The sequence below is a fragment of the Podospora bellae-mahoneyi genome (assembly GCF_035222275.1).
Source record: "Podospora bellae-mahoneyi strain CBS 112042 chromosome 1 map unlocalized CBS112042p_1.2, whole genome shotgun sequence".
Lineage (NCBI taxonomy): Eukaryota > Fungi > Ascomycota > Sordariomycetes > Sordariales > Podosporaceae > Podospora > Podospora bellae-mahoneyi.
In genome coordinates, this window is record NW_026946360.1 from 91,608 (window position 1) to 106,829 (window position 15,222).

General features: G+C 51.5%; 5 protein-coding genes across 5 annotated transcripts; 3 read left to right on the top strand and 2 right to left on the bottom strand.

Annotated features, from left to right (window-relative positions):
* Positions 1 to 100: 100 nt before the first annotated feature.
* Positions 101 to 1,969, bottom strand: QC761_121820 (uncharacterized protein). Its single transcript, XM_062875449.1, has 2 exons — positions 1,394 to 1,969; positions 101 to 1,341 (listed from the first exon to the last, which is right to left on the bottom strand). The coding sequence occupies exons 1-2, from the start codon at positions 1,870 to 1,872 to the stop codon at positions 159 to 161; spliced, it is 1,662 nt and encodes a 553-aa protein (XP_062735990.1). The 5' UTR covers positions 1,873 to 1,969; the 3' UTR covers positions 101 to 158.
* Positions 1,970 to 2,269: 300 nt separating this feature from the next.
* Positions 2,270 to 2,884, top strand: QC761_121830 (uncharacterized protein; the record flags this gene model as incomplete). The annotated part of the gene is made up of 1 exon (XM_062875450.1): positions 2,270 to 2,884. The coding sequence occupies one exon, from the start codon at positions 2,270 to 2,272 to the stop codon at positions 2,882 to 2,884; it is 615 nt and encodes a 204-aa protein (XP_062735991.1).
* Positions 2,885 to 3,332: 448 nt separating this feature from the next.
* Positions 3,333 to 5,148, bottom strand: QC761_121840 (uncharacterized protein). The gene is made up of 2 exons (XM_062875451.1): positions 4,125 to 5,148; positions 3,333 to 4,047 (listed from the first exon to the last, which is right to left on the bottom strand). Exons 1-2 carry the CDS (start codon positions 4,719 to 4,721, stop codon positions 3,373 to 3,375), a joined length of 1,272 nt encoding a protein of 423 aa, XP_062735992.1. The 5' UTR covers positions 4,722 to 5,148; the 3' UTR covers positions 3,333 to 3,372.
* An 837-nt stretch (positions 5,149 to 5,985) lies between these two features.
* Positions 5,986 to 6,879, top strand: QC761_0024940 (uncharacterized protein). Its single transcript, XM_062872147.1, has 2 exons — positions 5,986 to 6,599; positions 6,646 to 6,879. Exons 1-2 carry the CDS (start codon positions 6,166 to 6,168, stop codon positions 6,713 to 6,715), a joined length of 504 nt encoding a protein of 167 aa, XP_062735993.1. The 5' UTR covers positions 5,986 to 6,165; the 3' UTR covers positions 6,716 to 6,879.
* A 635-nt stretch (positions 6,880 to 7,514) lies between these two features.
* Positions 7,515 to 13,371, top strand: QC761_0024950 (uncharacterized protein). The gene is made up of 8 exons (XM_062872148.1): positions 7,515 to 7,736; positions 7,795 to 10,365; positions 10,418 to 10,753; positions 10,809 to 11,426; positions 11,479 to 12,409; positions 12,458 to 12,766; positions 12,825 to 13,160; positions 13,249 to 13,371. The coding sequence occupies exons 1-7, from the start codon at positions 7,546 to 7,548 to the stop codon at positions 12,999 to 13,001; spliced, it is 5,133 nt and encodes a 1,710-aa protein (XP_062735994.1). The 5' UTR covers positions 7,515 to 7,545; the 3' UTR covers positions 13,002 to 13,160; positions 13,249 to 13,371.
* The last annotated feature ends 1,851 nt before the right edge of the window (positions 13,372 to 15,222 follow it).

Consider the following 15,222-nt stretch of genomic DNA (forward strand, 5'->3'; position numbering starts at 1 on the left):
AATTCTCCGACAAATGCGGGGAACCCAATGGGGAACTGTGCAGGGATGATTTCTTAAACTGATCACTGTGACGGTGTGTGATGAACAAGTCCCAAGGCAAGGCGATGACATCCATTGAGAAACTATCGAGGAAAATCTAGGCTACTCTTTTTTTTTTCCTATTTCGGGCCCTTCATGAAGAGGTCCCAAGCGTCCATGACCTTGTCCAGCACCTCGTGCTTCATGAGCTTCTGCAAAATGTCTCTTCGCCCAGTCTCTTCAGGGATCTCGCCAGAGACAAACCGAGACTGGTCCTCTTCACCCTGCTCAGGAGCGTAATACACCATAGCGCCCTCTTGTGCCCCTATCTTGTACGCTGGCCAAGGAGCCTCGCCATGGATGAAAGCAATGGCGTCCTCGGTCTGCTTGTCGCCTGCCTTTTGCTGGCCAACAGGAAGAAGCTCACGGTAGTTCTGCAGGACAAACACGATGTCGAGGATGTGCGTCGCATGCCCCTTCCACGGCCCATCCCAAGGGTTCGGAACGTTGAAGTGGCAGAGAAATGCCTCGAGCCCGGCCTGCGACCAAGACCTGACGAAGGTTCTCGCTCCAAGACCAAAGCAAATGTCGGTTGCAAGGTCGAGAACAGCCTTGAGAGACTCTTGCGAGTTGGCGGTGGCGGAGGCGTTGAGGCCGTACCCAGAGACGATTTTGGGCGCCAGCTCTCGGTCGATGGGATCCAGAGTGGCAGCCAGGAAAGTCGCCATAGTCTTTGGCATTATGTCGACTCTAGCAGCCAATCTGGGGCCGTAGGCGTTGCCATCCATCTTACAATCGCCAAACATGATTCGCTTGCACCATTGCATTCCTGGGAACAACTCTGCTGTCCGAGCTGGGTCGGCCATCTGAGCATACGATGTGGTTCTTGGAATCAAGTCGCCATCGACAATGGGCGCCATTGGCACTTTGCGTGCAATCTTCTCCCTGATATCCTCCATTGGAACCGTCAACAGTCGCTGAACTTGGGCCGTCTCGTCAGTTTCTGAGATGTCAAGAAGCTGTAACGCCCTCTTAAACGACCCCTCGGCAAGTTCTGGCTGCTTGGCTTTGACCAGAGAGGAACCGCTCATGGAAATCAGCTGGTTGAACAACGGCTCCTTGGAGTGGAGGTGGAAAGTGCCCGATGCCGCCCCCGAACTCTCGCCAATATAGGTTACGCGGTGCTCATCACCACCGAACCCTGCAATGTGGTGTTTGATCCAGAGCAAGCCCTGTCTCTGGTCATCAAGGCCGTTGTTCGGCTTGTAGCCTGCAGCCTTCATGGCAGAAGAGTAGAGGAAGCCAGGGACACCCAATCGGTAACTGGGGCAACGTCAATAACCTGGGGTTTTTGATTTTGGTGGATGAATCTTACTTGATACCCACAGCAATGATTGGCTTCCCAATCTTGACACTTCTCTGGACGATACGAGCGAGATCATACTGCGGGTAGGAACTGCTCCCCGTCGCAAAGGCACCGCCATGGACAAGGGCCAAAACTGGCCATTCAGGACCGTCTGCCTGGAGATCAGGCACAGCGATGTTGAGTGTCAGACATTCCGTGTCTGACTGCCCAAACTCTGGAGACTCCAGAGACTGCTGAATCAGTGCGTGCTCCCATTGGCAGCCGTTCGCTGGGCTCAATGGAATGGGCGCGAGGGTTGTTGCGTCAAAGATGCCGTATTGGACACGGGGGTGGTCTGATGGGTACGACTTTAAGAGCTCAGCACGTGAGAAGCGATCTTTCAAGGTCGCATACTGAACACCAAGAAACTGTGTAACACCGACTTTCTTCACCACCCCACGAATTGGCCCAATGGTTGGGTGTTGGAGAATAGGGGTCTGTTCGGACATGACGACAACTTTTGGTACAAGAAAACTGATGATGGAGGTGTGGGCCGGGAATAGCTCCAAACTCAGAGTTCGAGCAAGATCTGTCTCAATATCATCGTCGTCTTCCCCTGCCATCAGGCGATGGATCGGATCCGCCTGACAGCTTGTGGCGGGTGATTGCGGGCCTCAAAGCACCAGATCAAAACACCCGCCTTATCGCCGCACCCCACAAGACGCTAGGTAGTGACGACCAAATCCGCCTTGGCACACCACGGTCAACTATTGATCTGATAAGACGAGGTGTCTCCATGTTAGCATGTTTTGAAGAACATCACACTGAGATTGCACGATTGCCATTGCGAATCACACAACCGTCACATCTCGCAACTCATTCGGCCCAGTCACGCAACACTTCGACATGGCAACCACGGAGAAACTCGTCAGTCCCTCCTCCATCGGCCACTTCGGCATTAGAACAACCCCTGAAAAGTTCGAGGCCATGGTCAAGTGGCACCTCGACTTCTTCGGTGGACGCGAGGTACTTCGAAACGCCAAGGCCAGCTTCATCCAGTGGGACGAAGAGCACCACAGAATGGTCATCGTGCAAGACGACAGCCACGAGCAGATCCCAGCCGACAAGCGCCCTACAGCAGCAACAGTCTACCACATCGCTTTCACACTCAACTCTCTCAAGGATCTTGCCACCAGCTACGAGCAGAAGAAGGCCCGCGGCATCCTGCCCCACTGGCCTGTCAACCACGGCATGAGCACCTCGATGTACTACTTTGATCCGGATGGAAATGAGTTTGAGATGCAGGTCAACAACTTCGACACAGCGGATGAAGCTCTGGAGTTCATGAAGACGCCAGAATATGCGACGAACCCGATTGGCGTGGATATTGATATTGAAGAGTGGCTGGCACGGGTCAAGAGCGGGGAAGATGAGAAGACCCTCAAAAAGCGTCCGGTTATTGGGCAAAGGCTTAGCCGGTATGAGAACTCGATTTATTGGAAGAAGCCAGAAGAAGCCTGAGGATTGTTGATGTGATTGGGAACAGTGGGCGGTATATTGTAGGGAAGAATTGAATAAGGAATCTTTTGTGACCGACAATAAAGAATATGTATGCTTCGCGAAGTTTCAACCGTGGACTAGTGACCCCTTGTGATGACGGCACTGTAAATGGCACCAGCACCAAGTGCCGTGATGTTCCATGCACACTCCCACTCCCCTGGATAAGCTTGTGTAGGTTCTCTTGGGCCCTGAACGTTGGAAAACTTGCCTTAACGGTGTTGGTCTCAATCATGGTGGCCTGGTTGGCCTGTCGAGCAGAGTGGTGAATCCGCCATCGGTCCGGGATTGTATCGCGAGGAAGCTGAATCCATCCGGGATCAAAATCCCCGACACCCTCAACCCATGTCAATACCAAGCTGGAACAAGGGTATCGCCATCAAAATCACGACATCACAAAGACAAAGAGACATGGAAAGAGTAGCAAAGATATTGTAAGACAGAAATTGTATTCAGATATGGTCAGTCGTGCCAATCAAGGGCTTCCCAGAGCTCATGACCTCAATGAAGGTCTTGGGAGCCTCCTTCTCAAAGAACATCTTCTGGCTCTGAAGACTTCTCGTGATAACATCAATAGCGAAGGGGAACATCTCCCTCTCATAGGCAGCAACAGCCTCCTCGTTGACGCCCAGTTCCTTCAACTTTCCAGCAAGGATGATCGCATCTCTCATGGCGCAGTTGACACCATCACCAACGAATGGTGTCGTGACATGAGCAGCATCGCCAATCAACGTCACACCCGGGACAGTCTTCCAGTTGAGACTTTCCGTGGGGAAGTAGTACATGATCCAAGGTCTGAAGGGACCCTGACTTTGATTGATGATCTCCTTCATCTCATCCGAGTAAGGACCAAAGAGGTCATCTCCCAAAAGGTACTTCTTGAACGCGTCCCAGTCCTTGATGTCGACGAGACCGGCGTCGGCAAAGTTTTCGGGGCCGGGAATGCCGACGTCGACACGGTAGTGCCCGTCGCCTTGTCTGCTGTTGAACATGTGGACACCCTTGCCCATGACGATCATGGACCCCATGCGGCAGAGCTCCTTCATCTTTTCGTAGTATGGACCGCCAGGGAGGATCTTGGTGGTGACGAACAGATTGCCGCTGTATTGTGGCTTTGCGTCGGTTACCTGTCGAGCGCTGTCAATACCCAGGTAGCTGAAACTCTCCAGAGCGGAAGGGAAATGATCGACGAGGGATTTCTTACCAAATGCCGCACCTTGGACCAGGTACCATCGGCGCCGACTACAAGACCGAACCCCGAAGCAGTGGTTCCATCAGCGAAATTGAGAACGATCTGCTTGTTCTCGTCCCGGGTGGTGCTGACAACTGGCTTCTTCCAGTGAATCTTCTCCTTGGGGATGCCACTGAGGAGGACCTTTCTGAGAGCCCAGCGGTCGATCTCAGGGGCATCACGGCCCTCACCAAAGTCGAAGAAATTCTCGCCCTTGTGGCTGAAGAGGCGATGGATGGTGGCATCGCCGTAGCGGGCGTACTTCTTGAACTCTTCGAAGACACCAGCGTCCTTCAACGCTCTTTGACCGCTGCCAGGGTGGAGATCGAGGCAGCCACCACGAGGCGGGACATCCTCAGCACTGCTTTCATAGATGACGTAGTCGCAACCGCCCTGCTTCTCCAGGAGAGCACCAAGAGCCAGGCCAGACGGGCCGGCACCAACAATGCAGATCTTGTTGTTGTTCTTGTTGTTGCTGTTGCAAGAAGACATGGTGGATGTGGTGGTCTTGGTGGAACGGAAAAGGTTGAGGATGGGTTCAAAGATGCAAGACAGAGGAGGGATTGGCATAAAAATATGAGCCGAAGGGAAATAGGGTATCAAATGAGCGAGGATGTGATGGTGGACTTGAGCCCATTCTGATATCGTGAGTTTCCTGTATTAATAGAACGCTGGTGTTCACGTCCGCACAACAGGCATCCCCCTGATTCTCTGATCCAGCTCGCGACTCAGCACGGTGGATCAATTGCGGGGTCCCCGCAAACATGAAGCTTCCCGTCATCCGTCTGCCGTCATCGCGAGGTTCAGCGTGCAGCCTGATCTCGGGTTTAAAGCGGAATGCCTCATATCTAGCGGTCTTTGGTGGTTTGGGGGGTTGCGGACGCCTTGCGGGAGGTCTAACGTTGATCATTTGATCTATTTGGACCCCTGAACGCGGCACTTGGCATCTGGGGAAGTGCGGGGTGTGTTTTGCGGGGCTCCAATGCTACTGAGCTTGGCCTCATGGTGGATGCCCGGGCTTGGGGATGGGGATGGTTTACAAAAACCGATGGTTGGTGCCATTCTATGCCCTGGTCGTTGGATCCAAGACATTGGGTCAGTTTTTCTGGGATGGAGTGTGATTGAAGGGGTTCAAGATTTGAGTAGCTTGGGTATGTCAACAAACGACGGTCAGGGGCTCAGGGGCAGTCAAGTGGGTCCCGCCTGGCCTCTGTCAAAAGTCAGAAACTTGAAGGACGGGAGATGCTAGTCTGTGTCAAACTTCATAGTGATGAGGGGCTTGGCATGGTTTATATATACGGAGGAACTAGATAGCTCATAGATAGTTCTGCAGTATGCAATACAAGTACATCTGCACAAGTGTTAATGGCGCATTGTGATTACATTGAGACAAGTCCATTGTTGGGCACCTTTTGGCTGCACCAAGCCATCATCTAGAGTTTACCTTCAACTGTGTATCCCTTTCAGAGGTTCTGGACAGGGGTTCGTCATAAAATAGCATCAACAGAACCGGCACATTCTTTTAGGGTAGAAGGGAGTAGGAATAATAATAATTGAATCTGAGCCCTTATAAGTCCTCTAATAAAGAACAAAGTCCAGACCGCGACCCGGTCTTCAGTAGTAAGGTGTGCAGTACTAATTTCTGGAACTCGCAGTATAATGGCGGTCGGGTTTGATATTGGGAAAAAAGGCTTTTTGAATAGAAATTTTGGTGGCTGCGGACTTTTTCGAAGAAAAGTGGACCCCTTGGTCAGTACCTGGTAGGGTGCCAAAACTTTCGCTCCCTACAATCCTACAGCTTTGTGGTTAAAAGGGGCAACGGTCCCCTGGAGTCCACAAGCCCCCTTTTAGTTTCAATTCCATATCGATCAAGCATCGCTGGCCAACCGCCGTGACAGTTCCAAAGCTTACAGCAACAACTCACAATCGAACAATTGAATCGCGACGAAAGACAACCACATTCTCACCAAATTCCCTCAACCCGAACGCCGTCCACGGCAGTCATCCCGCCCATATGGCGCGCGATCGCCTGCCCAGCAAATTCGCCATCGTACTAACCGCGCTGCACTCCCTCTCCCTCCTCGCATGCTTCACATCAATCATTTCATCAGCCGTCTCAGCGGCACAAATCCCAGAGGAAGCCGTGACCACCACCGGCGCATTCGTCGCATCATTTTGGACTATCGGCGAAGACATTGCCGAAATCGCGGCCCTCGCCAACGCGCGCATTCGTCGATGTCCGGCCAAATGGCTGTACATCCTCGAGCTCGTCACGGCGATTTTTTGCTTTGCGCTGCCTGCTGCGTCGAGCCTGGGGTATGAAGCGGCAATGTATGAGCGGTGCAGATATGTCTCGTACAAGGATGAGGAAAAGTTTGCTTGCAGGCGCAGTGCTGGGCCCATGGAGACTGCGGCGACGGTGGCGATGGCGGGGGTTTATCTCGCTGCGTAGGTTGACTTTTGAATCGGGGTGGCATTTTGCTGACAGTGATAGGACGATTCATACGATTCTTTTCTTCCTGACGGTGATTCAATACTGCGTTATGAAGAGGAAGACTACTTAGATCTGCCGGTGTTAGCTGTTGTCTAAAGTGAAAAGTGAGAAGAGGGAGGCTTGATGTAGAGCATAGAATGGAGGAGTACTTCGAACAGTAGCAATATGGACACTCTGGTAACAACGGGATATGTGGTTTTCTCCGCTGGTTGAACTCGACGCAGTGCAATCCTCAGATGTTAGGCTCAAAGGGTTGGCGGAGTGCGCTGGATCCCTTTGAATTTGTTATAAAGCCGAGTCGCTGAAAGATCATCACACAAGCTGCACTTTGAATTGAGTATTGCTAGACGGGCATGACCAACCTCCCAAACTATCCTATAGGTCTTATGATTTATTTTTGAGTCCTAACACCACCTTCTTTAGGCCAAAAGAGCAATTCTCAGGGCCTACTAACAACTTTAATGGCCCCGATAATAATTCTTAAAGCCTGTTGAAATGGGTTTCAGTGGTAAAAGGTGAGGGATGACAGGCTAGCAAAATTACCTATACCCGTGTAGTAATCCGCTTTGAGTTTGGGTCTCCTAAGAGGAAAATATTGACGCTACCTCGTCTTCCTGGGGCCAGTGAGGAAACAGTATTCATCGTAGGGTACCACCCCTCCATTTCCGGACCGAGACCCCGGCGACTCTGTCTCATGTTGACCCGACACGCTGGTTCAATGCGTCTTCTGTAACATGTGTGATTTGAACGGGCGGCAAGACTGCGCAGGCCAACGGCGCGGCCAGAAAACTCGCCGCGCCAACCGCCAGGGAGGAAATAGCCCTGTATAAAGGAGAACCTGCCGCCAACACATAGAACTACAAACATCCTTTTGGTTTCTTTCCATGTGCCTCGGCAAACATGACGGCAACAACCCGCCCGTCCAATCGGGCAGAGGCCCGACAGCTCGTGGAGAGCATCGCTGAGAGCCACGGCCGCATCCGACCAGAGACTTGGGACCGCGTGACGGGAATTCTGCCCGAGGCCGTCCTCCAGGAGCTTCAGCGTGCTCTTGACACGAGAGATCGACTTATCGGCTCATCTGTGATGACGTGAGTGTTTTCCTCCGCCTTGTCCATTATCCACTGACCCTAAATGAGACGTATGTAGACTCGCTCGGAACCTATACACAAGTACCGCTCGCTTTATCTTCGAGCTGCTCCAAAACGCCGAGGATAACGACTATAGCGAAGCTCTAGCACATGGCGAAGTCCCGAAAGTATCGTTTAGCGTTTATCCGAACCACGTGGTCCTGGAGTGCAACGAAGACGGCTTTACCAAAGCGAACCTGAGAGCCATATGCGACATCGGCAAGAGCTCCAAGACGGCTGTCCAGGGCTATATCGGTGAGAAGGGCATTGGGTTTAAGTCCGTTTTCATGGCGGCGGATCGAGTGCATGTGCAGTCCGGTCACTTGTGTTTCCAATTCACCCACAGGAAAGGTGACCCAGGAATGGGCATGATTACGCCGATTTGGGAAGAGGCTGGCCCATCTGTTGGAGACCAGTGCACTCGCATCACTCTGGATCTTCAGCATGCGGAGACCCCTGAAGACAGGGAGAGACGAAACCAGGTCATTCACCAACAGTTGAACGAGATCCATGACACGATCCTCCTCTTCATGAAGAAGATCCGAGAGATTGAAATTGTCTTTTACGACCAGGAGAAAGGCGAAGCTCATGATCCATACAAGGTCATTACCCATTCGATTGAGCGCACAGGGACCAGGGCTGTATGCACAAAACATACATTGTTGTTAGGGCAGGAGGGCCAAACAGAAGTTCGACATTACCACGTCACGGATCACGTCGCTACAGGTCTTGCCAGATCCCAAGGGCGCACCTACTCCGAGTCAGAAGAGTCCTCAGGAGCGTATTCTCAGGGAGAAGTGGTGCTGGCATTTCCAATGACTGCAATCTCTGTGCCCGTTGTCGATAACCAATGGCTCTTTGCGTTTCTACCCGTCCGACAAATGGGGTTCAAGTTCCTTATACACGCCGACTTCGATACCCAAGCGAACCGTGAGGACATCGTCATAACCTCGACTAGAAACCAGAGGCTGGCGACAGGAATCGCTGATGCCTTCATCAAAGCTGTTCTCCAGCTGTGCGATCACCCTACTTTGCGATTCCAGTGGATGCAATACCTCCCGCAACAGGATGCTTATCCTTGGGACGATTTCTGGAAAGATGTCATCACAAAGATCAAGGACCGCATTATGTCCACCCCGGTTGTAGTCCCGGCCAAGCCAGGGCCGCTTCGGCTGATAGGCGACTGTTTGCACCATTCGAGCATTAGTCTCGACAGGCACGGCGAGCCTTTACTCCGTGATATAAGCCCTGAGAGATACCTTTCCTCACAGTACCAAACATCCGACCTGGGCCGACTGGAAGACTATGGCCTGCGGTATATAGGCATGGACGGAATCGTCAAGAGGGCAAGAGCCGATCTCGCCTCGGTAACATCGAGGATAAAAACTCAAGTCGACGAGGACTGGCAAACACGCGTCGCAAAGATTTTGCACCTGCCATTCAGTACGGGATGCCACACGCGAATTTCCGAGGTAAAAGCGCTGCAACTGTTACCACTTCGAACCGGGCAATGGACGTCAACAATCCCCGGGCCGGTTTATTACGCCAAAGTTAAGGGCACAGAACTTGTGATTCCCTCGGGCCTTCCCTTCAAGGTGACAGATCCTGCGGCTGCCGCCAACAGTGCTCGAAAGCAGCTTTTTGACGCCGTGGGTGTGAAGAACGCATTCGTTGCAGATGTCCAAAGCGCCGTTATCAGCAAGTGTCAGAATGGCCCCCTCACACTCGCTGAAAGTGTGGAATATCTTCGCTTTCTATTCCTCACGCAACGTTCCGCGCAGACCGAGTATGGCAGGCTGCGGATTTTCAACCACCGCGGGGTACTCCAAAACGGATGGGACGTGGACATTTACACTGAAAGCGACGACCCCTACGGCGCGAAACAGCTCTTCCGCCCCACCGCGCCCGGATCCGATTACGGATGCGGTGCACCCGGGCTCGAAGTCTCGTTCATACACGAAGCTTACTTTGAAGACCCTCCAAGCCTGCCCAACCCAACCGAAGATGGCCTTGTCTGGTGGGAGGAATGGCTGGCCATGGCCTGCAATTTGTCCGAGTCGGTTCCAATCTTTGATTTTGAGAGAGGAGAACTCACTTCTGCCGGCAATTATGTCGCAAAAAACAGACCCGAAAAGTTCGTAGGGCTTTTGCGGGAGAGCTGGGCGAGAGTACTCGAGTCCCAGGCGAGACCTGACAGCCAGATCATCGACGCCATTGGCCAAATCCCAGTTTTGTGTCAAGGACCGGAAACTACTCTTCGGCCTCTGAAGTCGACGTATCTTCCATATGGGGAACCGCTCGAGCTATGCCGTCGATTTATGACTGATAGCGAGTTCTTCCCGTGGTTGAAGCTGGAGGCTCCTCTCAGCGGTCCCGCACCCCTTTTGGAATGGAGCGGCTTGATATCTGCGTTCGGGCTGGCACATGATGGCCAACTCCTGGACTTTGCGCTGGTCGTGCTGAAGCATATCGACCAAGATCGGTATGCAGAGCCGTTAGAGAGGCCGGATCGGATGCACCAGCTTTACGCTTATCTACAATCCAAGGTTGGCGAGTCGAACAACCCTGAAGGTTGCCGGGAGAAGATCAGGTTTGTCAACAATGTCGACGCAAATTACATCGCGGTACTGACATGCTTTCAGGACGGCTTTTACTGCTGGGCAATGTTACGTTTATCTTCCGGATGAATGGGTGACACCGGAGGATTGTCTCTGGTCGGCACCAGTCGATCTGATGCATACAGCCGTTTTGAAGAGCTTATATTCTGGCGCCTTCTCGCTTTCACAAGACCAGATCCTGCTTTTAGAGATGTTTTTCGTACATACCTTGAACATTCCGGCCGAGGCCGATTGGTATCATATCGTCGAGGAAATCCGCTGGCAAAAAAGCTATAAGGAGATGACACTCCCAGAGGCGACGGAGCTGTACACATGTCTTTCAAAAATGTGCTTGACCGAAGATCAAGCCAGAGACTTGAAGTATTCACCACAAATTGCGCGTATTTGTCTCAACAAACAAGCTAACAGATACCAGGCAAGCCTTCCTCGATGAAGCCCTGATATTTTCCTTGGACGACAATGGGAAAGCTTCCTGGCATAAGGTTTCAGATTGCTTGTGGTCGAGTGCCACTACAATCGGAGGCAAACTAGTGCTTGATGGTGTCTATGGCGGTCTCAAGGGCTTCTTTGTCAACACCCTGGGGGTCGACAAGATGACCGCCAAAATGGTATACGATAAGCTCAAGGCACAGCAGGACGAAAGTTTCTCAGTCCGGGAAGCCAGAGAGACTCTGTTGGTGTTCAGCTCGTTCTTGGAAGCTGGTTCAGAAGACTTTGACCCGGCCCCAATTCTAGAAAACCGCGTTTTCCCAGTACGATTTCCGGACGGAGAAATCAGACTGTGCAGGGGTGACGACGCGTTTTCATTGCTCGACCGCAAACCCCTTGGCGAAGCATTTGCGCATGTCGCAAAATTCCTCGACTTTAATCTGCAGGAGCTTCACACTCTCCAGCCGTTTATTCGGTGGGCTGGCCTGGGAGACCGGTACTTATCCGCATCTGTCAAGGAGATTACATCTGCGGACAGAGAGTCAACACGACCAATGTCATTTTCTCATCGAGAAATCAGAGCAAAAGCTCACGCTTTACTCCGGTAAGCTACTTCGGTCTTTCAACAGCGAACTAGGCTGACGGTTATCACATAGCATTGCGGTACACTTCAGCAGCCCCCGAACGCGACTGAACCCCAACGCCTTCTACGCCTACCTTCGAAGCTCCAGGACCCTTGAAACTGACGGAATCACGGCTGAGCTCCTTCTCTCCCAAGGCAACCAAGTCCACCGCGTCAAGAGAGAATTTGTGCTCCTTCACATCCGTGAAGACAACGACGAGCTTTCAGTTTACGTCCCAAGAAACGAACGAGGTCAAGAAGTCTGTTTCAACAGCAAGCTTCCACTCCGCCTTTGTGAATGGCTTATAAGAGATCCAACAACGCAAATTTCCGAGCCGGTAGCGTCCGAGGCAATCGCCGCTGTCCAGAGCGTCCTCAATGCCAAAGCCTTTGCTCTCGAGGACATCCTCGCCGAACAGGGCATCAGCGGGGTCGACATCCCCAACATTGACGGCGAGGAAGCCGGGGAGCACAACGTGCTCGTTCACATCAGGACTGCATCCCCTGCTATCTCAGATCCGACTGAGGAGACTGTGGTGCCAGGACCGGAGACCTCATCCAGTCCAAGCCCTCGGGCACTGCCCCATCAGGGCATGGAGAAAGCAGAGTCTAGCGATGACGAGGGTTCAGACATAGCGACACCACAGTCGTCAGTTACGTCCCCTGCACCTCTTAATCCATCTTATGTAGCCGCGCAGAGTCGCTATGTATCTTCCAGGCCCTCATTACGACCAATGGAGGCATATGCCGTGGAAGGGGACACATACCTTCGTCTTCTGCGCAACGTCGTCAGGTCTGCCAGATCAGCTACTTTTCCATCAACAGGCGCCTTTGACATGTCCAATATTCGAGCCGCACTCCCGGGCGGTGCTAATCAGGGCGAGTCCGAAGGGGAGACTTACCAGATTCGATCAGCCAGTCAGATGGAGCGGGATAAGCAGATTGGTGCCGCGGGCGAGCTTTTTGTAGGTATTTCTTGTCAACAAAAAGGAACCTTGCTGATGATCCTCCAGGTCTTCGAACTCCTCTCCAGACTCCAACCAGCCCTTCCAGGGTTCTCAAGAGCCAACTGGCAGAGCACCATCCGTCACTATGTCTCCGTTCATCCAGAGTACTCGGATATCAGGGCATGGGTTGGAAATGAGACGTCTGACATTGTCTACGATGACAACGACGGAGAGTTTACGAGCCTTCTCATTGACAAGGGGTACCTAAACGCCAACTCTTGGACAACTGCGAGGCCGCGGTACTTCATTGAGATAAAAGCTTCAACAAGTGGGTGCGGCACGCGATTTTTTATGAGCAAAGCTCAGTATCGCAGGGTAAGTTGTTTGTCGATGGACGGTTGCTCTGGGTGGGATAGAAGCTGACTGATGGCAGATGCAAGAGAACACGAATGGAAACGGCAACAGGAGGACGGTGTATGTCATCTTCCGGGTGTTCAATCTCGCGGCTGGCAATGTTGGGCTGAAGGTTTTGATTGATCCGGAGAACATGAGGACTCGGGATGAGCTTTCATTCACGGCAGAGTCGTGGTCGGTTGTCACTTCGGACTGATGGTGTGACAGCTGGCTACATGTGACAAGGGCCGAGATATCAGAGCTTGGAACAGCGGTTCAATTCAACTAATGATCTTTAGTGGCCTCAAGATCCTTGATGGGGATTCTTTTCGGCTGATCAGTCTGTCGCGTTCCACGCGTATCTATCCTTCTTCTGGTGGGCTGTGTCCTAAGGGTTTTAGGCGCCCGCCAAGGCCTGTCTCTTTGTTTGATATATATACAAGCTAATGATATGGCTGCCGTAGCGCCCTGCATCATGAGTCTTGTCTCATCACCCAACGATTGGACCAGAACCTGCAATTATCCCTCATTGTGGTGTGATATTGGTCGTGGCCAAGGTTTGTTAGCAGTTACCGTGTGACACTACATCTCCAGGTGTCACAGATCCAATGGCTGAAGTAGGTGGGAGGAGTGCGGAGGCATACATAGTGTAATAATGCTAAATATGCGCATTCGGACTCCAACACCCCTAACCTCAAAGCCAGGCACGGCACTACCTTGGCTCCCCCAAGCACCACACAACCCTCCAGAAGCAGCCTCCTAGTCAGAGCTTATTAAAACTCGAATTTCCAACCATCAAGGCAGCTCCCCAACCTCAACGCTAGCCGCCGTGGACCAATTTACTAAGGGAGCAATGGCAATAATGCACGAGGTAACTCTTCTTCGTGCAGAAGTCTCTTCGCTACGTAAGGCCAGTGAGGAGAGTGGCCCCACCATAGCTCCCTAAGATCCATCTCTGATTGGCGTCGTAATGCTTCGATGCGCCTCTTCCAGTATCAGGATTGTGACACCAGCACAAACGTGCACGAATATCCAAGCGTAATCCAGTCGTTCAGCTAAACCCTTAGTAAAACTCATTCCTTACGATAGAACATATATAATTATAATTTCTGCTTCAAAAATTGGAGTGGTAAATGTCCTGATATACAAAGAGTTATACTTCATGATCATTCCGCCTGAGAGCCTGAAAATACGAGCTCGATATACCGAAATACCTATATTTTTTACCGCCAGTTTATTTTCGATTTCTATTTTCTTTCGGCGCTTATATGCTTCAGGTTTATTGGAAGACTGAGGGGTGTGAATGTAGAAGATAGGGAAAGAAATATTCCTCAGTTTTTGGCAGTATGTCTTCCAAAATCAGTATCGGATTTCCCTAGAAATGACACTCTGGATGTTCTTGGTGTTGGCGGGGTACTAACACACGAAAATTTCGAACTTCGAACAGCGAGGCGCTTATCGGTACGTATGTTGGGGAGTTATTTAAGATGCTATGTGGGTTCTTTGCTTAAGGATTGAATCCGACGACGTGACCAGACGAAGATCTCGAGCCCAACAATACCCGACGTAGCTGGACAGTCCCTGTGGTCCGTTCCCTATGGCTAACCCTTAGCCAGTCATTTACCATGGCAGCCGACGTGAGGACAACATGAAGTCTTCGCAGTTTCAACAGTTTATAAGCAAGGGTTGATTTAAACCTGGGTATGAAATTCCATTTTGTTGCCTACCAAGACCTTGACTGCAGCCAACTCGCGAGCTCCTGCCACTCTTTTTAATTCCTTCAGTTTCGTGTTATAGGAGCTTCGCTCTAATGAAGCGTTTCCACTCGGGTGCAGTTCGGTAGGCATTATTTAGTTTACACTCGTATACCACTATATCGGTGCTTTTAGCCCTCACACCCGTAAGCCACAGCTTTTCAGATCGGATATACATTTAAATCTTTTAAAATTCAAACCTCTCGTATTATCAATAGGAACTCCGTAATTAGGCGGTCATACTAGTCTTATCTCCCCCGCTAGTTTGTTGAAGGCAAACAAACTCTTGCGGGATGGGCGGGACAGGGTGAGAGACTGGGGCTTAACGCCGCTAGCAAACTGTTTGGTTATTCTTCATTTTCACTATTGCTAGACAGTCGCATGCCTATTCAAACAGTGCGCATTCTTCCAACCCGTCCTTGTTTTTATCCTAGACCATTATTCGCCATAGAGTACCCCGAGCATGGTTTTCTGGGCAAAAGTAGTTACCAATCCTCCCAACAGCAACCAACCGGCTTAAGCAACTCATCCCTTGATGGAATAGCAGTATATGTTGTGCACCTGTCTCTTACTAAGCCTCCCCTCCAACCTCTTTCCTCCCCACCCTCTCCAGGCTCCATCCCGCAATCAGCCTCACTTTTCATTCATATCTGGGCCACTTCTTCAACTCCACAATCTCGGCCA

Coding starts and splice junctions, on each gene's coding strand:
- QC761_121820 (XM_062875449.1), bottom strand. CDS start 1,872: ATGTCCGAACAGACCCCTATTCTCCAACACCCAACCATTGGGCCAATT. Junction 1,342..1,393: donor ATCATTGCTGTGGGTATCAA/GTAAGATTCATC, acceptor ACGTTGCCCCAG/TTACCGATTGGGTGTCCCTG.
- QC761_121840 (XM_062875451.1), bottom strand. CDS start 4,721: ATGCCAATCCCTCCTCTGTCTTGCATCTTTGAACCCATCCTCAACCTT. Junction 4,048..4,124: donor GGTCCAAGGTGCGGCATTTG/GTAAGAAATCCC, acceptor AGCGCTCGACAG/GTAACCGACGCAAAGCCACA.
- QC761_0024940 (XM_062872147.1), top strand. CDS start 6,166: ATGGCGCGCGATCGCCTGCCCAGCAAATTCGCCATCGTACTAACCGCG. Junction 6,600..6,645: donor GCGGGGGTTTATCTCGCTGC/GTAGGTTGACTT, acceptor TGACAGTGATAG/GACGATTCATACGATTCTTT.
- QC761_0024950 (XM_062872148.1), top strand. CDS start 7,546: ATGACGGCAACAACCCGCCCGTCCAATCGGGCAGAGGCCCGACAGCTC. Junction 10,754..10,808: donor GATCAAGCCAGAGACTTGAA/GTATTCACCACA, acceptor AACAGATACCAG/GCAAGCCTTCCTCGATGAAG. Junction 12,767..12,824: donor GCAAAGCTCAGTATCGCAGG/GTAAGTTGTTTG, acceptor GACTGATGGCAG/ATGCAAGAGAACACGAATGG.